This window comes from Mustela nigripes, chromosome 14 (genome assembly GCF_022355385.1).
Source record: "Mustela nigripes isolate SB6536 chromosome 14, MUSNIG.SB6536, whole genome shotgun sequence".
NCBI classification, from domain to species: Eukaryota; Metazoa; Chordata; class Mammalia; order Carnivora; family Mustelidae; genus Mustela; species Mustela nigripes.
In genome coordinates, this window is record NC_081570.1 from 95,465,946 (window position 1) to 95,488,332 (window position 22,387).

Genomic DNA, 22,387 nt, shown 5'->3' on the forward strand with positions numbered 1-22,387 from the left:
TTAGTGGTGACATTTTCTTTCAGCTTTTGCTGGTCTTGGAAGCCCTTTATTCTTGGCTGTATGTTCTTCTCATTTAGTACTCTGAATATGTCTTGCCAGCCCTTTCTAGCTTGCCAGGTTTCTGTGGACAGGTCTGATGTTATTCTGATGTTCCTCCCTCTGTACATAAGGAACCTCTTCCCCCAGTTGCCCTTAAGATATTTTCCCTGGCTTTAAGATTCACGAGTTTCATTATTACATGCCTGGGGGTCAGTCTGCTCTTCTTGATCTTGGAGGTATTCTCTCTGCCTCTAGAACATAAATACTTGTTTCATCCCCCAGATTAGGGAAGTTCTCAGCTAGGATTTGCTTAAATATATCTCTGGTCCTCTCTCTCTCTCTCTCTCTCTCTCTGTACCCCCTCAGGGATTCCAGTAATTCTGACATTGGAACATTTCATGGCATCATTTATGTCTCTAATTCTGTTTTCATGGACTCTAAGCTGTTTGTTCCAGGCCTACTCCTGATCCTTATTTTCTATCAATTTGTCTTCTAGATCACTAATTCATTCTTCTGTCTCTTACTCTAGCTGTCAGAGTATCTAGATTTGATTGGATCTCATTGATTTTAAGTTCTGCCAGATCAGCTCTCACTTCTGCCCTTAAAGAATCTATGTTGCCATTAATGGTTTTCTTCAACCTAACTACTGTCTGCATAACCGTTACCCTGAAGTCTATTTCTGACTTCTTGCTTATATCCATATCCATTAGATATCCATTCCTGTGGAAGAGGTCACAGTCTCTGAAGTTTTCCTGTGTTGGGGGTTCCTCCTCCTAATCATTCTGGTGAGATGTGGTTGAGGGAATGTACAGATTCCAAACTATTGACCACAACCCAAGCAAGATGCACCTGTTTTATAGGGACCTTAGGGTTGTCAACCTCTTGTTCTGACTTCTAGGGAAGGGGCCTGTCATGCTGTTACTCAGGCAACCTTATTTGGTCAGAGTTGCCTTGCCCCCTGCGGGGCAGGGCGGGGGGGGGGGGGGGCTGGACTCAGTGAAAACTGATTTGGGGGGCTTTGGTTCTCTGGTGGCTTTCCCTGGTGGCTCTCTGTGTCTTTTTAGAGAGTCAGAGCAGAAGTGACTGTATCCAGCCTCTGTCTCAGAACAGAGAGATCACAGTCTGTTCTCCAGAGAGTCCTCCAGACCACACTAACTCCACTTTTGTCTGTACTGCTGAAAACCACAGCCTCCTGGGTTGTGCACCCCATAGCAGCACTCTTAGCCCTCACTTCCAGGTCCAGGCACGTCTCTGCCCTTTATGCTTCTAAAACTGCCAGCAACCCCCAGGTCACATGCATGCCCCCATAGCTCTAGGTTTCAGTTTGGGGGGCTTCCCTTAAGACCTTTCCCCATGGCTATCAGTCTGCAAGTCTGTGCCTGAGGTGCAGCGTACGATGCTTTTGAGCTCCTGTGTTATCTCACCTTCCTGATATCTGATATCTTCTGATATCTGTCTGCAGAATCTGCTCCCCACTTCATACCTCAAAACCAGCCACCGGAGGTATTCTGTTGGTATAGAACCTGATATATCTTCTTACATCTCATGCTGATTTCATGGGTGCTCAGAATGGTCTGGTAGCTATCCAGCCCAATTCAGGGGACTGGTTGAAATAGGGTCCCCTATTCTCCACTATCTTGGCTCCCTCCCCTCGACCCACATCTTATAAATTTTTCCACAGTATTTAACTTTTGTTCCATCAAACTATTTATTATTAAGCCTCATAATGATGGAGCACACCATGAAGCATCTGGACCAAACTCTTAGAGCACAGTAGTAGGTGGCTACACTGACATGACTTGATGGTGAGGTGGACCTCGTATGCCATGTTAAGTAACATGGACTTTATTCCTTAAGCAATAAGGAGCCATTAATTTGTTTTAATCAAGGAAATAAAACACTTAATGCTTTTTATATATCCTTACTAATTTCTAGCCTTCTAGAAGCATGTGGTGAAAGAAGCCAGTTTACAAAATGACTCCCTACATAAAGTTGTAGCGGGCACAAGAGAAGTTACTGGAACTTTGTCATGAATCTACCTTGAAGCCTTTGAGCTATGCACAAACCCAAAGAGTTTCCAATTTCACATGCATGCTCTAATATTTCTTTATAGAAAGAAATTATTAGAGGGAAACTAGAAGATCTACAGAAGATATGCTTATATCCACAACTCCCACATATTGACCTTGGACCAGACACGTATTTCATTTACCATTGTAACAACCCAAGAAGCTGATTTAACTTCCCCGTGATCACATAGTGAACCAAAGGCAGATCTGGGACTTCAAGTCCCATTTGCCTCAACTCAACCTGTATCTCAGCATAGCCTCCTCCTCTAAGCCTGGGGTCCTCGTGTTCTCTCTGCCTCAATGTGCACAAAAATATCAGCTTTAACGATAATGACAGAGATTTACATGCAACTTAGTTTTCTGTAGAAAGGGATTCTAACATGTTCTTCCACTCCTACTTGTCCACTGCCTGCCTAGACAATGTAACCCTGCATGCTGCTGCCTCCTGGTGGCAACATTCCTAACTTCACAGAAGCAGAAACAGAAGCCTTTCATGGCACTCTTCAAAAGTCTAATGAGAAAGTGACGAAAGCTCCTAACATCAAGTCCACAGCTCACTTTCCTGTGTGGAGATGACTGGTGCCTGCTCATTAGCTACGCCCACTGAGCCTCTGTCCTGCCCCCTTGTCCACCCACCTACAATCTGCCAACCATTCCTGGGACATGTCCAGCACACATCTGCGTCTCTGACCTCTTATCAATCCCTTAACACTGCAGGCTCTCTTACTGCACTTACCAAGTCTTCTCTGCAGCAAGACATTAGTACATAAGCTCTCTGAGTCGGCTTCCTCAGCACGAGATGCCATGCCTGTGAAGCATAGAGCAACCACTCCTTTCTATCAGAAACAAATCGTGGACTACTTGTCTTCTCTGGGTTTAAAGTCTTGTAGAAGCCTGGGTTCTGAAATATCACCCACTGTGCTAAGCACAGTGCCTTCCACCCAGAATCATCACTCAAAATTATCTACCAGGAGAGGGAAGAGGGTAGCAAGATACACAGTCTTCCATCCCCACTTATTCAAGGGGTGCTCAGGGACCTTCTCTTCAAGGTAGTTGGTGTATTAGGATGTCATTGCTCTAGCCCTTTCCATTGGTGAAAGCAGGAAATACATTTTTGTATACACATATTTCCGTATCAATCTCTATATGAACTAATCCATAAATATTTTAAAATCATGATTTCCTGCTGATATATCTGAATCCAACACCCCAGGGTTCATTCTTACCTTTCCTTTTTTCCTATCTGTAACTATTTCTCTGACTGTGAGAAACATGGCTCTTCTTACCCACAGTATGTTTCCTTCTGTGTTTAATTCTGGAATACACATAAGGCAGTTTCAGAACTGCTAACTTATATACCTATAAACAGCAAATCTTCTAGAGTACTGTATTTGTTCATAGTTCCTTTTGTCTTTAGCTTTTCAGTAGAGGCAAAATGCTATTTTCCAAAGTTACTAAGATTAGTTCTTTCCTTCCTTAATTCCTTCAATGTGATTATGTTGTTCTTGTGTTTTTAACACAGTTAAATAGATTTGTTACTCTTTGTATTTCAATTTGGGGTTGATTTTATTTACTTTTGTGGATCATGTGAAGCATTTTCGTGGTTCTAAATTCAGAATTACACAAATATGAGTACTCAGGTAAGCATCAATCCACCCTTCCCTGGTAACCTGTCCCTAGTCTCCCATTCTTTCCACTCTATCTCCACTCAACTCCTACAGGTACCAAACTCATTGTTTCCCGTTTATCCTTTCTGTATTACTTGGGCACAAATGAGCAGACACATGTATTTTCTGTCCCCTTTTTTCTTACATGAAAGGTAGGATACTGTAGATGTTCTTTTGTGCTTTTGTTCTCTTGACAATGTTATAGCTGCTGTTTAAGTGATGTGCTTAGATGACAACACCAGAAGTATGATTGTAAATATAGAAGAAAAGAGAGCCAGAGAAGAGACTCGGTACTCCTCAGCATGAAGCAATCCGGGATGAGAGGAGAAATCAGCAAAGAACATTGTGAAGAAATGACCACAAAAGCTGGAAGTACAGTGAAGAAAGTGTCAAGGAGAACAAAGTGACCAAGTGTGTCAATGCTGCTGCTGTCTCAAGGAAAGTAGGAACAGAGCTTTGGTCACTGCAATCAGCAGCATGTGTATCACCAGGGACATTGGCAAGAGTAGTTCTAATATATTCATGGGAGCAGATGTTATACTGGAGTCAAAAAGAGGATTATGGGAAACTGTGCTGGGAGAGATCCTGTCTCTGACCACCCATGAGGGGAGTAGTTGTGCAAGGCAGAGAGGGAAACACATAATCCACATTGAAAAAAACTGGTACTGACTAGACACAAATTTCCTCTTTCCAAAAAAAAAGCTGTAGGGGAAAGTGAACTTGAAAGGCAGAAGCTGACAATTGCATTGTACAGGTCATTTCAAGAAAAGAACTCCAGAAAACTCAGATGGATTCTTGTGTTTCCAGTTTATTCAACAGAAAAGAGATGATCTCACTGATATTGGGGTTTGCTCATACCCATGAAGGGTTTATGAATGTCTGGGTAAAAGCAGCTCCCTACAAGAAAAGACAAGGGCTTTTCCCAGCTTCTGCCTTCAACAGAGCCTAGGCTCCTTGACCCACAGCAGAATTTTCTGGGTTTTCTTTTCTTAGAGAGAGAGCACTTGTTGGAAGGGTCATAAGATTGACAGAGGAATTGTTTCCGTAATGGGAATACAGGGATTGTCAAAAGCAAGAGGAATGTGTCCTGGGGCTAGATGACAGGACCAGAGGATGACCTCCTGCTTTCAGCTTCCATGTGAGGAACAACATAATCCAACAGGGGATCAGTGTCCACCTCAGAAATCAAACTCTCTTCTCTAAGGGTCTTGGTCTGCCTATCAGGAATGACTGTCATCTTTCCAGAGGGGATAGTCATCATCTCAGAGTCTATAGCCCTCTTTCCACGGGGCATGGTTCTTCCAGAGGTCCAAAAATAATTAGGAATCATAGTCGTCTCTCCGTTGGTCATGGTTTCTCTAAAGGTCTCAATATTCCCTTCCAGAGTTACAGTGAAACTTCCAAAGGGCTCAGTTTCCCTTGTAGGGGTCACAGTCCCACCTCTGTTTCTTGTAGTCATATTTTGAAACTTTCCATGGTTATTAGCGGCCAGAGACTTTCCTCCTGGGAATGAAATCCTCATATCAGCGGTCCAAGCTTTGGTTATAGCTGGCCTTTCAGGGCCAGTTCTTGGAGAAGTCATAGCAGTTGAGAACCAAAATTTTGGTGAAGGAGTTGAGCTGGACTCTAGAGAAAATCATCAGAACAGGATGAGACTCCTACTGCTTCCTTCCCATCCTATTAATTACTGGCAGGACTACAACAGAAGTACATGCTCCCAAAATCCAGAGTTGAAGGATTTTATAATATACCCACCTGAGGGCATAGATAAAATCCCACCATATGGAATACCTGCTCCTTGACTTCATCACGTTAATGTGACCCCAGACACACATGGGGACTCAGCACATTTACTAGATTTCTGGTGAATGACCCTAGGGAGCCTGCCAGTCTTTTATGCTTAAGACCTCACCTCACTTTGACCTCTCTGATTGTGAATTCAACAAGACCTTGCTGCCCCAAGTCCTAATAACAGAAACCTCTTGTGTCCCCCATTGTAGGAGACACCAGGAACAATGTCAAGGGGCAAGGAGGCCACTCTAGGCAGCATTTTGTAAAGAACTGGGTTGGAGTCCTATCTTTGGCCCTGACTAGCAGGGCCACTAGTTAGCCTGACTAGTTAGCTTTCTGAGCCCCAGTTTCTTGGTGTATAAAATGATGGGTAAACCAACTCAAAGAATGTTTCAGCTCTAGCATGCCAGGTTCCATCTCCTAAACACTGGGGCAGTCTCTACTATCAATGAGATGGCAAAAGAAATCTGACTTTCTTTTCTGGCCCTTGTCCCCTGAAAACAGGAGGAGGCAAGAGAGAAATAAACTAGCATATGTTGAACACTAACTATGAGCCCGTAGTTTTCATTCTTCATTTCTTTTCATTCTTGTAATAATGTCGTGAGTATAAGGATCATTCCTGTTTTACAGATAGGGAAACCAAAGCTCAGAGGGGTCACTTGGAGCACACCTCTAAACCAAGAAAATGGACTGGCCTGACATCAGAACTTATTCTCTTCCTTTGAAGTCATGCTGCCTCACCAAAACCTTCAGATCTAACAGAAGGGACCCAGCCAGAGCCTAGTTACACAACTTCTAACCCCAGTTCCAGGCAATAGCTACTCACCATTCTGCACCAGGAGACTATTCAACTTGCTGACAAGGGGGAAAGGGCCAGTGCCACAGAAAGCACCCTTGGTGTCATCCAGGTCCAACGTCCACACCATGGCTCCCCCAAAATTCTCTCTCTTTATGAACATTGCCTGAAAAAGTAGTAGTCAATCAACCTGCTATGCTGGGCAACCACCTGACTGGGTACAATGGCTAAACACTGAAGACAGACCCTCAGGAAACACCACAGGAGCAAGAGAGTCAGTGTTTGAATCCAGCCTCTAACCACTTCCTAGCTGAGGGATCTTGAAAAGGTCACACAAACCTTAGTGCCTTTGGGCACCAGGGTGGCTCAGTCGGTTAAGCGACTGCCTACAGCTCAGGTCATAATCCCAGGGTCCTGGGATCAAGCCCCACATCAGGCTCCCTGCTCAGAGGGGAGTCTGTTTCTCCCTCTCCCTCCATCCCTCCCCTCTATTTATGCACTCTCTCTCTCTCTCATACTCTCTCTCTCTCTCTCTCAAATAAATAAATATTTAAAAACAGCAACAACAACAACAAAAAACCTTATGTGTTTCAGTTGACTCACTTGTGAAAAAGGATAGTAAAATTTCCAACATGTTTAGGGGCCAAAGAATTCCTACAAGTACACACTATAGCAAGGATGGAGCTCAAAGACATTATACTGAGTGAAAGAAGCCATCACGAAAGAACAACTACTGTATGACTCCACTCACAGAGGGTCCTAGCAGTTGTCACTTGCATATAAACAGAAAGCAGAGTAGGGATTACCAGCGGCTGAAAAGATGAGAAAGTTCTGGAGATGTTAGGTGGTGATAGTTAAACAATAATATGAATGCGCTTAGTGGTACTGAACTGGATGCCTAAAAACGGGTTAAATGGCAAATTTTATGTCATGCATATTTTGCCACAATTTTAAAAATAGATTTTAAAAAAAAGAGTTCCTACCTGTAAAATATTTGGAGCAATACCTTGCACCAAGTAAATGTTCATAAATATTTAAAACTGTTTCTCCAAGATCCCATGGCTAATCAACATTATCATCATTCTAAATAGATGTTGCTATATTATTTTAGAATCACTTCCATGTAGCTTATCTCACAATGATGCTATAAAGAAGAGAGAAACTACCTTCACAGATAAGAAAATAAAGGCTTTTGTCCATGATTTCTAAAACCTCAGCTATAACTAGAAGGCAGGGTTTAGACTCCAATCCGGGTCCTATTACTTCTTTGCTTGTGTTCTCTATCAAGGTTGATGGAAAAGACAGACTCTATCACCTCTGCATAGCTGCATGACTTGGCCAAATCACTTTGGCCTCCTTTCTGGGATTTGCTTTCCCCAAATGTAGAATAAGAAGGAGGAGGGACCCAATTAGAGCTCAGCTGAAACTAAGACGACTCCGGGTTTTTATCCTGCTTACAAATGAACAAATTAGCCTGCCAGCTTTATGTGTACATGTGCACGCACAGGATCTCTGGTTCAGAGAACAGACCAGTGATGCTCGCTGCAACAGAACAGTTGGAAGAGCACCTAGACCTTGGTCCTCGTGCACCAGTTGCCCAGAGAATAACATGGCAAAGGCCAGATAGTCACGTCCACATGCAGGAAGGTGTCAGCACAGGCTCCTGAACTCATGAGCTCATCGAGGACAGCCAGCAAATCAGACTGTCATCCGGAGAGAGGGAGAGCCTCACTGGAACGTAGACAAGCCCTCTCTGAGGAGGGGACCTCTACATCTGGGACTGTAGCAAAGGCTCTGAGGGAGAGGGAGAGGCAGCTTCCTATTTTCATTAGAGCTCGTCTGCTTCCTTTGCTCAGAGGGCCCAGACTGCGCAGGAACACTGAGAAATCCAGGGATAATTCTCTCCCAATGATGATCTCTCAGGTTTCTTTCAGCTCTGGGATTCTGGGATGAAATCCCTTAATCAGCCTCACACAGGGTTCTGCCCCCCTCTAGTTTTACAAGGCATGGTAACAGCCCCTCAAAGCAAGGACACCATCCTGGCTGGCCTGGGTCCTCCCCCAGCATACGTAGGTCAATTACTTCTCCCGTGTCCTGCGGATCATATTCTTAATTCCATCCAACTGGGTAATTCCACTGAGTCATTGAATTTTTCTGTGTGTGTCTTCTGGTCCCAAACCAGAGTAAGATCCTAGAGGCTGAAAGCCATTCTCTCTACCTCTCTCCCTGCAGCAGGCTTCACCCAGTGATAGGCACAGGGGAGCTTATGGTGGATCTTCATGAATGCTGCCCTTCTCTGATGCTTCCTACCCCAAACTTCTCCCAAAGAATAGCTGACACCTGTTACTTCTACATCACCCATAATAGAGGAGACTAGAACTTCTTTTTTTTTTTTTTTAATTTCTTTTCAGCGTAACAGTATTCATTGTTTTTGCACCACACCCAATGCTCCATGCAATCCATGCCCTCTCCAATACCCACCACCTGGTTCCCCCAACCTCCCACACCCCGCCCCTTCAAGACCCTCAGGTTGTTTTTCAGAGTCCATAGTCTCTCATGGTTCACCTCCCCTTCCAATTTCCCTCAACTCCCTTCTCCTCTCCATCTCCCCATATCCTCCATGCTATTTGTTATGCTCCACAAATAAGTGAAACCATATGATAATTGACTCTCTCTGCTTGACTTATTTCACTCAGCATAATCTCTTCCAGAGACTGGAACATCTAATAAACCCTGATATCCAGGCAGTTGCCAAGTCCTGATCATTTCTTATTCAAAAATTACCTCCTCTTCCAACCACCTGGTCCACGCCCTCACTATCTTCCCTGCACACCTCTGCATTCCCCAGTGCTTTCAGAATGCCAGAATCCCATGGGGACATACTAAGAACAGTTTCCAAATTCTTTTTAAGACCTGCTAAATACTCAGGGATGGAACCAAGAATTTCTATATTTGTCAAGTCTCAGATGATTCCAAAGCCCGGGCAGGTTTGGAAATCACCAAAGGCATGTCCTCTCTGTTGTAATTCACTATGGAAACCCACCGGGCTCACTTCCCTTCAACATCCCTTGCATGGGGCGAGGGGGTGATCAGAGTTAGGTTCTAAAGGCTTCAAACTTACAGATCATATATGCCTGGTCAGAAACCTGATTTTGTCTTAAAATACCTGCAAGAAGTGGGCCAAACACCTTCACCAGGATTCAAGTCCCTCTATAAACCGGCCTGCACTTCACCACCTTCTCTTACACTTAACAAAAATGCTCTGCCCCCCCCCCAAATTCTTTGAACCTACTTTGAATGAGCTTTCAGTGCCCACTGAACCTCTCCCCATGTCCTTATTTCCCCCTGCTGCTCACCTCTGTCAGGAGCCCCTCCCAGACTCTCCTACCCCACATATCAGTGCTACTCATGGAACGCTTAGCATGGTCTACCTTGTATTGCTGTTTGTCTGTTATGAAATTATCTGGTCCAAACAGAAAAGAAGAAACTGTTGCCAAAAATCTGTGTAAACCGAAAGAAGTCATTTCTCCCCTCAAAACCAAAATTCTTTCTCTTCAAAAGGAGAGGGTTGAATAGACGGGATTAGGAAACCCCAGGTTGGTCAGGTACCTGAGACTCACCTGATCCAGCCACCCTCACCTTTTTATCCTCCAACCAGTACATGCACACACGCATGCGTGTACATATGTGCATATGAGCGCGCGCACACACACACACACATTGTACAGATAAGAGTCTCATGGGAGCCAGAAGAAAACTATATGCCGGAACAAGAAAGGACCAAGGTCTTACCTTGTGACTGAAGCTGATGGCATCATCATAGCCAACCCACTCCTTCCCCTTGTAGGCGTAGGGGACATGCTGAAAATCAATCCAGTGCTTTGTCGCTCTCTGGAGAAAGGAGCAAACCTGCCCGGAGGATCACCAGGTTAGTTCTGGGAAGAGCCATGGGGAGAAATGCCAGCAGGCACGCTGCTCTTTTCCCAGTGGTGAAGAAACCAAGGGCCCCTCCCCAGGGAGTATGAAGAGGCGGACCAAAGAGGTAGCAGGAAGCCACTCACAGAGGACCTTCTCTTTCCTGAACAAATTCCTACTAGAACATGTTCCTTTCTCTAATGTCCATGATGGAAAGGGAGACAGAACCAAGGAATGGCTAACATCCTTAGAAACCAAATCAGGTCTTGGCTAAATAACGTCAATGCTAATACAAACAGTAACCTATCCCACCTGACCAAACCCGGATCTCTTCCAAAGAGTTACCATAAACAATTTCTCTTCATTTATCATAAACAATTTCTCTTCATTAGAAATCAGCCTGAAGGGCCCAGTCTCGGTAGTTATCACACTAGCTTGTGAACCTCCAATAAATTTAAAGTTCTCAAAGGTAGGGAGAACTGGGTAATTACAATCACTCGACCATCCCAGTGACTACTAGGTGCCCGGGCTTGTACTGGAAACCCTACGCCACAAATAAGTCGAAGTGTTCCAGTCCGTTGTAGAAGCTCATGTCCCAGGCTTTTTTTCTTTCCTTTCTTCCTCTCTTTGGTTCTTTAAAGGTTCCGTCAACATCTTTTTGGCTGTAATGTTGTTCAAGAATATTATTTCCACTATGCTATCACTTGTAGGAAAACCTTCACTGGCTTAGCAGGAAAACCTCTCCAGCCAGCCAGCAGAGAGCAAAGACTGGGGAGACCCTGTGCCTTCACTCCTACCTAAGGCACCCACATACACCATGTGCCCCAGCACCTGCTGTCCTCTGCCTGGGAGGCCCCTTCCTCTTGTCATTCCTGCGCATCAGGATTCTTCCTGTGCTCCAAAGCTCTGCTCCATGAGACCTTTCCAGATCCCTAAGCCACACCCCCTGTTTCTCTTATTGTCCTCCCTCATATTCATATCCCCTTGGGTCCATGTCTCTTCCTTCCACTCAGTAGAAAGCTTTGTTGAGACAGAGAATAAGGGAATGGAACTGGGGGAAGAAGAAAGAATCTGTAGGAAGGAAAGTCTTGAATTGCTTGTAAAGAATCCAGTAGTAGGAGGGAAGGGAATCAGGGAGTGAAAATGAAACAAGATTGGCCAGGAGAGCTTAGTGATTGAAGCTGGGGAGGGGTAGGTGGGAGTTGGGGTGGGGGGTTACACTATTCTTTTACTTTTGCAAATGTTTGAAATTATATATATTTCAGATATTATTTTTATTTAGGCCAGATAGTCATAAGTCAGGATTGACTTGCGTAACAGTTAAGATTCTTTCAAGGGCCAACCCTGCACTTGGACTTGACTGAGCCCCCTTATCCCCTACAAAGGACTCAGATACCTTTCCCTGAAGAAAAAGGAAGTATCTCTGATAGTGGATTTCTCCTGCACTGGTAAACCACTTGTTTGTCCTGTCTCTAGTCCTCACCCTTGCCTCTGCCCTGCTGACCTTGCTCTTGTCCTGTTAGAGGATGGAGAAGCCCTAACAGATAGATGTCCCTATTTCTGTCACCTCATAATAAGCCAGGAAGCCAGATTGCTTGGTGTACTTTCCTGGAGATGCAGGTCCCACGGCTTCAGCCTGCAGTCCATTCTTAGAGGCTTTAAGGAGGCGAAAGGTACGCCCATAGGTGGGGAAGCCCATGAGGAGCTTCTCTGGGGGCGCCCCCAGCTTTCGCCAGTAATTCATGGCATACGCCTGCAGGTAGATAGAACACAAACCCCTCCGTGTTACTGAGGGCCGATGCCCTGGGCTCAGGGAAGGCATCTGGGCCCCTTGAGGTCTTTCCTTACCGAAGAGCTGGGGTCTCCAGACAGAGAGTACAGGGGGCTGTTGTGCCCTGTGAGCTTTTCCCAGCCTCCATGAAAGTCATAAGACAAGACACTGATGAAATCCAGGAGTCTGTGGAGGCCAAGAGGAGGAGATAAGCAGATTGGGCTAACGAGATTTTCAAGTCAGATCAACCATGGGAGGGCCACCCAAGCTGCCCTCCCATCTCAGCCCAGGCTGCCCGCCCTTCTGTGTCATCTACTTGAGATGAGCTGCTGCAACAAACTGCTGGTCAGGGACAGCCATGCCTCAGAACCCGGGTCATCCCGAGGGCTTCCAGGGAAGTAGGCAGGAGTCGGACATGAAAACACATTTGTGGGGCGCCTGGGTGGTTCAGTTGGTTAAGCATCTGCCTTCGGCTCAGGTCATGATCCCACAGTCCTGGGATCGAGTCCTGTGTTGGGCTCCCCGCTCAGGGGGTAGACTGTTTCCACTCCCTCTGCCCCTCCTCCCATGCTCATGCTCACACTCGCTCACTCTCTCAAATAAATAAATAAAATCTTTTTAAAATTTTTCAGAAGGAAACACACTCATGCCTGACGCAAGTACTAACAGGTTGTGTAAATGTCATGAGGAAGGCAGTACTGCCCACAGCAGCTAAAGAGCATCTGTCCTCCCACCATTCGAGGCGCCAAGGAAACCAAGTCTTCCAGAACACTTTCAGAATGAACAAGTGTCAGTAAGCACTTACCAGGTCACAGGCGTAAAGGTGTACAAGGATTCCATCATTTAATTTTAACCTGGTCAATGGCCTCAGTGTCACAGTGGTCTCCATTTTAGAGCTGAAGATGGTGTGACTCTGACAGGCTCACTAACTTGCTGCGGTCACCCAGCTGCCTGAGGGTCAGCCTCCCTCAATCCTGCCGGCTACCCACACCACTGCTGACAAACTCTGTGCCGCACGGGGTCTCTCCCCCTGGCCCCCACACTGAAACCCAGCTCTCTGGTGTCATCACACACAGAAACACCCCATCCTCTCTTTCCTTCTGCACGGGCCTCAGCTCCTCCTCTGTAAAATACTCCATTCTTGAGGTTTGAGAAATTAGCCCAGAGCTGGCATGTCCAGAAAGAGTGAGTTCTGAGTGACGCCTGGTGGTTCATGGGTTAAGTGACTGCCTTCTGCTTGGGTCCTGATCCCTGGGTCCAGGGATTAAGCCCAGGGTCAGGCTCCCTGCTCAGCGGGGAGTTTGCTTCTCCTTCTCTGCCTGCCACTCCCCCTGCTGCTCTCTAGCTCTCCTGACAAATAAGTAAAATCTTTAAAAAAGAAAAAAGTCAGTTATGAGCTATTCTTTGCTCTGCTTTGTAACTTGCACAAAGACGGGTGCTAGGAAAGCTGGGCCTGGCTGGGCTTTCCTATTTTTGTTATTTGTGGCGATGGGTGATTTTTCATTTGCCTCTGAGGCCAGCCATGGGCGGCAAAGCGTATGTCTACAGCTGTCCCCTGGGACGGCAGAGGCCGGGCCCACGGGATGCTTCGCCTGGGAGACCCAGCAAAAGGCTTTGCGGAACGCACTACCCAAGAGGACGTGATGGTTGCGACTGATTCTACACTCCACCTCTGATCTCCTAAAGCAAGCCCGGGCTTTGTGGAGCTGAGCTAACCTTTGTCCCCACCCTTGTCCCTCAGCTGGATGCCCCCTCCCCCACCAGCACCTTGCGAGAACTCAGGGGCAGTGCGGGGGCGGTGCGGCGGTTGTGAGCGTGCGCTGCCTCCTTGCCTCCCACGTCCCGCCCAGCCAGGCAGCACGCACTCACCCTCCTAGAGGGCGCACGTCATAAGCCGTCCGGATGGTCTGTGGGTCCCCAGAGACGGCGGCAGAGAGCAGCAGCCTGGGACGCGCCGTGAGTATCGCCTCCTGCCGGAAGGCAGACAGGAGCTCCTACCAAGAAAGACGCGGACGCGGCGTCCGCACCGTCAGGAAAAGAAAGTATCAGCCGGTTAAACTATTTACAGAGCCCCTCGAGCCAGGCTCTGAGGACACAGAGGGGAGCCAGACACGGGCCCTTCCCCCAGGCTCGCGAGGGAGGTGGCCTCGAGCCACCACGATAGCTGACTTAATAGAGGGAGGGGTAGAGGCGTGGCCGGCAGGGTCAGGAGCACCGGCTGCAGACTGTGGGCCTGAGGGAGACCCGGCCGCTGCCGAAAGGAGGCGTCACTTGGGCTGGCCTGCTGCAGTAGGACCTGGCTGTGACCAAGAGGAAGAGCCACAAGACTCCTGCTCCTTCGCCTGACACTTATAAGATGACGGTAGTAAAAGAATGTTCTACCACCATTCTCCTGCCCTTGCCCCTGGCCTTGTGCTCCTCCTGCGCCTTGAGCCCAGATATGATAAAAATAGAATCGTTGCTGGATCCTGGAGCCCGCCGGACTTGGCCTTACTTCAATTAAGAGGAAGAAAGTCCACCGGTCACTCTTGGGGCTGCCTCTCAGTCCAGGGTACAGGAAGAAGAGGTCCAGACCGTCAAACTTATGTCTCCTCAGGAGGGATATAACCGAACCAATAAACCTTCCCCGGTTGGATAATGTGGACAGCATAGTGGTGAACCTGCAGGAGACCCGTGGTGAGGCGGGGAAGGAGGGCTTTCTGCAGAACCGCAACCTCCACAAAGCCCTTTGGTTCTTGCCCCGCGGAGGGCACACAGCTGTGGCTGGAGGAAAGGAAGGCGGGTCCACCCTTCTCAGAAGCCCCTCCCAGCACGGGGCGGGGCGGGGCTAAATACCTGCGTTGGAGGAATTCAAACAGCAGGGAGGGGGCTCCAGTCTCACCTGGTAGTGCCGAAATTCCACCCACCAATGGACAGCAGTGTTCTCAGCTCCCCGTTCCTGTGATGGGGGATAAATGGAGGTAACCTGGGACCCCACTGCAGTGGGTCCCTGGGGAACAGTACAAAGTAGAGGGGGAGGGTGGAGAAGTGAAAGAGGAAGGCAGGTGGAGGGAGGGAGAGGAGAGCAGAGCAAAGCACAGGGAAGAAAAGGAGGGAAAAGAGGGGAGAACAATCAAACCATGGGTCATCACAACCCAGGTTCCCCCCAGGCTTGTCCAAATTCCACAAAACCCCCCCTCATCCCCAGGATGCTCCCACATAAAGAAGAAGAAAGAAGTAATCTGAAATGTTTCTTTTCCATTTTCTTAGGTGACAAGTACTTATTGAGCAATTACTATGCGCGGTTGAGGGCTTTAGGTGCTTGACTGAGATACGACAGAGAGTGAGACAGACAAGCTCCCTGCTCTCAGGGAGCCTGTGATCAAGTGACAAAAATTTTTACCTTGGCTGTCTATAATCATTCACACAGAGACAGACCTCCTCTTGGACAGGGAGAGAACCCAGGAGTTGTGGGGAGGAATAGTTAAGCAAGCACTTAATGAGCACCCGCTGTGTCCAAGGCACTCCCCCAGCCACTGGTATACAAACATATTGGAGACCCTGCTCCTTACCTTGGGGGGGGTGGGGCTTATTGGCTAGGGGGTGCAAGTGACAAATGGTAATAAAGACCCTAGCATTTGTGATGGGCAGGCTCTCCTTGAAGCACTCCAGCAGCATGAGTACATGAACCCCGCCCCACTGGCTTGAAGGGTGAGTTGGGGGTTACCAGGCAGAGGCAACAAAGGCCTCACAAGGGCAAGGAGGAAAGAATGAGCTTGGGGTGTTATTCAACAGGGAGTTCTCAGGCGGGGATGCTCCCAAGGCCCACTTGAGAGGAGGCTAGGACCTCCTGAAAAAATGATCCCCACATGCCAATGAACACACCTCTGCTTGAGTTTGTTGAACTCTGCATACGTAGTTTTCTCATCCTGGGGATCCTTAGCAACAATCTGATTGTTGTTCATTGAGGCAAAGGCAAATATCAGGTGCGTACAGAGAAAGGGGTCCAGGTCCTGGGGCAAGACGGAGGCAGGGCTGGCGCGACCCTGTGCCCAGCTGGTGAAATAACACACCAGTTTGTAGGCAGCACCTGGCAAGGGAGGACATGTGTTAGCTGGCAGAGACCAAGGGAGGGTATGGAGCTTGGCTCCCGCTGACCGCTGTGACCACAGCCCGGGAGGCCTGGCCACCAGAATACCCCGACCCCCATGCAAACGCAGCCCAAAGCAACCCTGAGGTCTGCCCCCACCCCCACCCCTACTGCTGAGGCCCCAGGAGGAAAAGAGTGCTTTATGCAGTCCTGATCAGAATGGATCCTCATCCTGGCACACAGAGCAACACAAATGGCCAGGACTGAAAATCCTCCACTGAACTGCAGCAGATCAATGATCTGGGACACAGGAACCAGGACAGGGAGGATCTGCAGGGGACACTCCACACAGAGAACTTCTCAGCCGGAGAAGCTCTGGAGATGACACAATGTCCTTACCATCGTGCTGTTTCAGCACAAGAACCAGGCCTGCAGGAAACAAAGGATGGAATCACACTCAAATTCCCATGCTCTCCCCAAGTGACATGCCCCAGCCCCACTCCGGTCCTCCAGGGCACCCACGGACTGGGGCCCATAGCCAGACACTGACACACACATGGAGACACGTTGCGTTCACTGGCTTCCTCTTCTCTAAGTTGAGCCATTGTTGCCAGATCTATCGAAGCTCCTATTCACCCCAACAAACACCACATCGATTCACACATGCTGATTAGCATGGGGACAACGATGACTTAGAAGTCCCAGCAAAAGCTCTAGGCCAGTGATTCTCCCCCTGGCTGTAAGTATAAAATGTAGTAATGTTCTGGCTCCTCCTCTAGAGATTCTGGTATCACTGGTCCAACGTGGAACGGGGCGTAAAGATACTTAATGGGTAGCTGGATTGGAGAACCACTGCTCCGATCACTCCTGCCTGGGCCCTTCCAGCCCTTCACTGTGTCCCATCCCACCTCCATCTAACCCAACCCCGAGCCCCTGGCTGCTCCTCAGGCACTCGAGAGGTGACAAACGTAGGAAGCCTGGTATCTCCTGGACTAATATTGTGGGGGCTGGGACCTGCCACACTCACCAATCCACAGCAACAGTCTGCCCATCTCAGAGGTCTGAGAGCTGTGAGCTTAGGGCTCGAGCCCCTTTATAAGAGCTCTGGGACAGTGCTGGCATAGCCCAGCTGCACACACACACAAAGCCAGGGGCAGTGATTAATGGGCTGCTGCCCGAGACACAGTGACCCCGCACCTCCCATCCTCCCTCTCCAGTCGAGCTGTAGCTCTCAGAGCTTGCAAAGTGATAGCTCGGTCTGACACTGGCATGCAGTGGGTGTCTGCCAAGGGCCATGGCGAGGTCAGGGCAGTGCTCAGCCCTGTTCCTGGGATTTGCCCCCCAGGGATTGAGTATGAAGAGGAGTAAACACTGTATGGAGGCAGTAATCCCAGTGTTATCAGGTTATTGGTTAGGGTAGCAATGTAATGAAAAGTTGAAAAGTCCCAGCTTTGGACCTAGGCAGGCCAAGGTTTGAATCTCAGTGTTATCAGTTAGAAGTTTATAATCGTGGGTATTATTTCGATCTTTGGGCTTCAGCTTCCACGCTTCTAAGATGGAAGTAATACCCCATATTCACCTCATAAGGTTTTATAGGAATTAAAAAGATAATGTATGAAAAACTGTTAGCTCAGGACTTTGCATGTAATAAGGGCTCAGTGAATGGTCGATGTCACTAAGGATGCGGAAAGAGTTGCGCCCACACCCCCACAGAGTGAGGTTCTCAAACTCACACACTGACACCCACCAGGCAGGTGACACAAATGCCTGGGTGAAGTGGACACAATATAATAGCCCTCTCCACTTTATTATAACAACAAGAGTTCAAGCCCAATGATACACATGAAATAACATGAAACCCCTTGGTCAGGAGACAACAGAGATTGGTATCAACAGGGACAGCACTCCAAGTAGCCACTAATGGTGGCCATGTAGTGAAATAGATCCCATGTTGGAAGATCCCTCAATTTCTTTCCTCCTTCCTTCCTTCTGTTGTCAGAGAGAGAGAGAGAGAGTGAGCACACAAGCAGGGAGAATGGCAGGCAGAGGGAGAAGGAGGCTCCCCGCTGACTGAGGAGCCCAATGTGGGACTTGATCCCAGGACTCTGGGATCATGACCTGAGCCCAAGGCAGACGTTTTACTGAGTTACCCAGGCATCCTAACCTCTCAATTCCTTAAGAAAAGACAAAAATATGAATCTTTGTGTGAGTGAACAATGTTTGATCCAGTATATAAGCCAGTGCTGAGAACTTAAGGAACATAAGGAATATAATTCTGGATACCTAAGAATCAATGTTTAAAAATACAACAACAATATGAGAGATAAACAATATAGATCTGTAGCCAGATGCTTTTATGATATATCGGTCTTCTCTTCCTGCTACAGAGATCCTCTGTCAGGGTCTAAAGCTCAATCGTGGAAGACCAGATTAGATACCCATCTTCTCAGAAACCGATAGTTCACCTGGTCCACATGTCACTGAGGTACTAACCAGATGTCAATATAATAAATGACACGGGGGCCTGCTTCCCTTCATCTCTCTGCCTGCCTCTCTGTCTACTTGTAATCTCTGTCAAATAAATAAATAAAATCTTTTTTAAAAATGACACATGGAAACACAAGTACTACTGATTGAATTTGAATCCCATCCAGTATGAAGAAATCAGAATCTTAAATCTTGAATCAGAAGATTGCTTGGGTATCGTGGAACAAAAACCTTAAATGATATAGAATGTTTAGGCAAAGGGTATTTCTGTAAAACTCCAGGCAAGCCTGATGGAATAACCCACCTTAAAGAGACTGTGTCTCCATTTTTTCATCCATCCTTGTCTTCCTTTAAATATTCAGCAAATATTCATTGAACATGCACCAGGCCCTGCTAGGCACTTTGGGTACAATGGTGAGCCTGACACCGTTTCTGCTCTCACGGAGCTTCTAGTCTAGTGAACAGACTGATCACCCCCCCAAAAGTTAGTGTTAGGTCTCCATCTTAAAGAAGTATTTGTCTCTCCCATCTCTCTTGGATAGGGGGAAAGGGGAAAACACGAGTTTTGTTGCTTAACACACTTGAGATCCAGTTCTTACCCTGCACCATCACTGGGGCCACTTACATGCTCAATGCCATACTCCATTCCTTGGCCTGAGTGACCTGAATCAGGAGATAATTAAGCTTCCTGAGAGCAACACTGGATCAGGCCAGGCAACAACTTGAACCACTGGTTACGTTACCACTGGTGTGGTTTCTAATGCTGATGACCATGTTCTTCCTTCCCAATTCCTAGCCTGAGTCACCTAGTTCTTGTTAAGAGGTCTGTGTATTCATTTCTCTTCCTATTCTGTAAACTATAGACACTACAGTTGTTCCTCAGGCCTGGATGCTGACTCAGTCTTGCCTCCTGGGGCCCTTGCTGGTTATCTTTCAAGTCCCCCCTTGAAGTGAATGCCTGCCTGTCTCTACTTCTAAGCCTCTCCTCAGGCCCCTTCTGTCCCCCAGATTCCATATCACTTAGATTTCCCACGAGATTTGTGCCCTTCCATCCTGACTCCTGCCAGAAGCACTAGTTCTGAAAGCTGTCTCCTGGACAGAGCTAAATTTGCCTGCCAGTCTGGATCATCTTCATCTGTACTTGGGTCAGTCCTCCAGGATCCTATTCTGCTGCAGTGGGTAAGGCTGGATCTCAGACCTAACCATCCCATGCCTTATGATGACTGAGGATGAAAAGAACACTGCAGTGAAACAATGGACACCCAGGAGTGACCTCTGCTTCGTTCAGCAATGACCATGCCAAGGATGGCAACTGTAACCCTCATGTGTATAGCAGCAGATGATGAATAGTAAATACTGAATGAGGGCTATGTTCGAAGTCACTGCACCATGTCACTCTGTCTGTTCTCAAAAAATACCACCATTGTTATATATTTTACACACCCACCTGGATACTTGAGAATACTCCTCCCTAGTGCTTAGCCTGTTCTCACAAGGGAGAAGACATTTATTAATGTCTTCTAGTTGGCTTATGGAAAAAACACCTACAGCAGTGCATCACCTCCTGTATTTTACAACACTCAACTAGATGAAAGCAAGATGGTGGAGCCGAAACACCTTGCTTTTAAGAGAGCATTTGGCCAAATCTTTGGTGATACACATGTGGATAAACTGAACAAATATGACTTGAATAAAATCAGTTAGTTGAATCTAAGGGCCCAAAGAGTGTTGACTAGATTGGTGCAAACCCATTTTACATCTTTAAAATAGTACAGGGTTGCCTGGCTAGCTCAGTTGGTAGAGTGTGCAACTCTTGACCTCAGGATTGTGAATCTGAGCCCCCCTTGTGGTAGGTTTACTTAAAAAAAAAAAAAAAAAAAAAGTGAGCTAGAGCAGTGTTTTCCAATATGTGATATGAGATTTTTGGTTCTGTGTAGGGATTTTTAACATATTAACACGTATTTAAAAAGTGTGTATTTCCCCCACATCCCTGATTTCATAGACGCTGTTTAAAAACTGAGGCAATTCAGAGTATTGTAATAAATTAATAACGATAGTACTATTGGGATGATTTTGCTGCTCTAATGTGATGGAAGAATCAGCAAGTAATGTTCATATGGCTATTAAAGAACTGGCCTCCTGCTGTCCTGTGGAGCAGGAGACACCGTGGGAATCAGAGCAGTGTCTGGTGCCACCTGAAAACACACCGAGCTTCCCTCAGCATTTCGCTCCAGGTGCCACCTGAAAGGTGAGCCTGTAACTGCAATGACTGAAGGTCAGCAGTGGACAATCATGGGTCAGGATGATGGGTTTCAGAGTAAGAACAATGAAGATGGGGAAATGGACTGACTCCAGCATTAGACCTCTGAACCAGTGAAATTAAATGCAATATAAATCCCTGTAGGTTTAAGCCAAGTAAAATGAGCCCATTCCCAACCGTCACCGGTCGAGTCCATGCTCACACTACTGAAACTCTCCCCTTGTCCAGGACTTACTGAACCACATGGGCTATCACATTTCTCATTGGGGAGTCACTTTCTATTTTAAACCACCTTTTTTGCTCACTGTACACAGATATTCAACCCAAATTGGGACAGTCATTCCTACCTGGGCTGGTGATTTTGATCAGATTTGCAAATGTCTTGGTGGCAATCATTAATAGATGTGATTACTCTCATCCACACAGACATGAATCCAAACCAACTTTTTTTTTTTTTTACAGTAAGATAATGTGGTTTTTCAAAAACTAGGGTTTCCTTCTTTGCGGTCATTTTAACCACCTTGAAACAGACAATTCCTTGGGTTCTCATCTCCACTGCTTTCCTTTCCACCATTCCTGAGTTCAGGAGGAAAAGAGCTAGGCAAACTTAGTTCCTACCACCTCACCCCTCCTTTCTCTAAGCCATCACAACTTTTTGTGAAGTTTATCTCTGGGAAGAACTTAAGTGTTTCCACACACCCACCCACCCTATTACCTTCCAAGAAGTTATGGTCAGGAGCAGTGAAGGCTTTCTTCCCATCTTACCCCAAACCCAGTAATCACATAACTACAAATCCCAGTATTTTTACTCAGGGTTATTGTGATGACAGACCTCACATTTGGCAAGGGTGAAGCATGGAAGGTTTACTTACAAATATTTTGTCCATATTCCCCTTCAAACTAGCCCAGTTTCAGGTGATTTTTAGCTGAGCTAAACTCGCAAAGCACCAAAGCACATAATGGATTGTTATTTAGTTTCATAATCAGTAATTGGCCATGATTTCTGGGGTTAACTAGTCCACCAACCCAAGCAACTCATTATTTAAGTCCCAAGTTGCTACTCTAAGGGGCTAGGGAAGGACACATACAAATACTGGGCTCTGACTAATACCTGGATGACTCCCATAAGTGAGGTATGTCTAACTACACATAATACACGCACCAAAAGATAGGCCAACAAAGCCTCAGCTTTTTATTTCACCAACTAGTATTTCTGATTCTCTGATGCTGTATTTTAAAATCTTCAGAGTCCCTAGAGACAGCATTCAGACTTCCTATATCCAGAGAAAAGGGTCTAGAAGCCAGGAGAGGTCAGGCCCCAAGCTGTTTTCCAGTGAGAAACAGGGTAGAGGGTAGACCTTTCTCTGCACAAGTCTATGTCAGTTTTTAATTTAACTGAAATGCCTTTATGCTCCCCACCACCCCATGGAATTATATATGTGAAAGATGAGTGTTTTCCTGTCATAGATCCCGTGGAAAAAGGTTGGGGGCGGGAACGTTATACAGGCACCAGCCAAAATTTT

At 46.8% G+C, this 22,387-nt stretch overlaps 1 protein-coding gene across 1 annotated transcript; it reads right to left on the reverse strand.

Annotated features, from left to right (window-relative positions):
- Window positions 1–4,565: 4,565 nt before the first annotated feature.
- Window positions 4,566–22,348, reverse strand: OVGP1 (oviductal glycoprotein 1). The gene is given in 12 exon segments (XM_059375726.1): window positions 4,566–4,824; window positions 4,827–4,871; window positions 4,874–5,401; window positions 6,393–6,528; window positions 10,155–10,271; window positions 11,845–12,030; window positions 12,126–12,234; window positions 13,918–14,042; window positions 14,543–14,708; window positions 14,930–14,986; window positions 15,913–16,117; window positions 16,517–22,348. Coding segments are annotated over 11 exon segments (1,653 nt in total). The 5' UTR covers window positions 15,993–16,117; window positions 16,517–22,348; the 3' UTR covers window positions 4,566–4,720.
- Window positions 22,349–22,387: the final 39 nt, after the last annotated feature.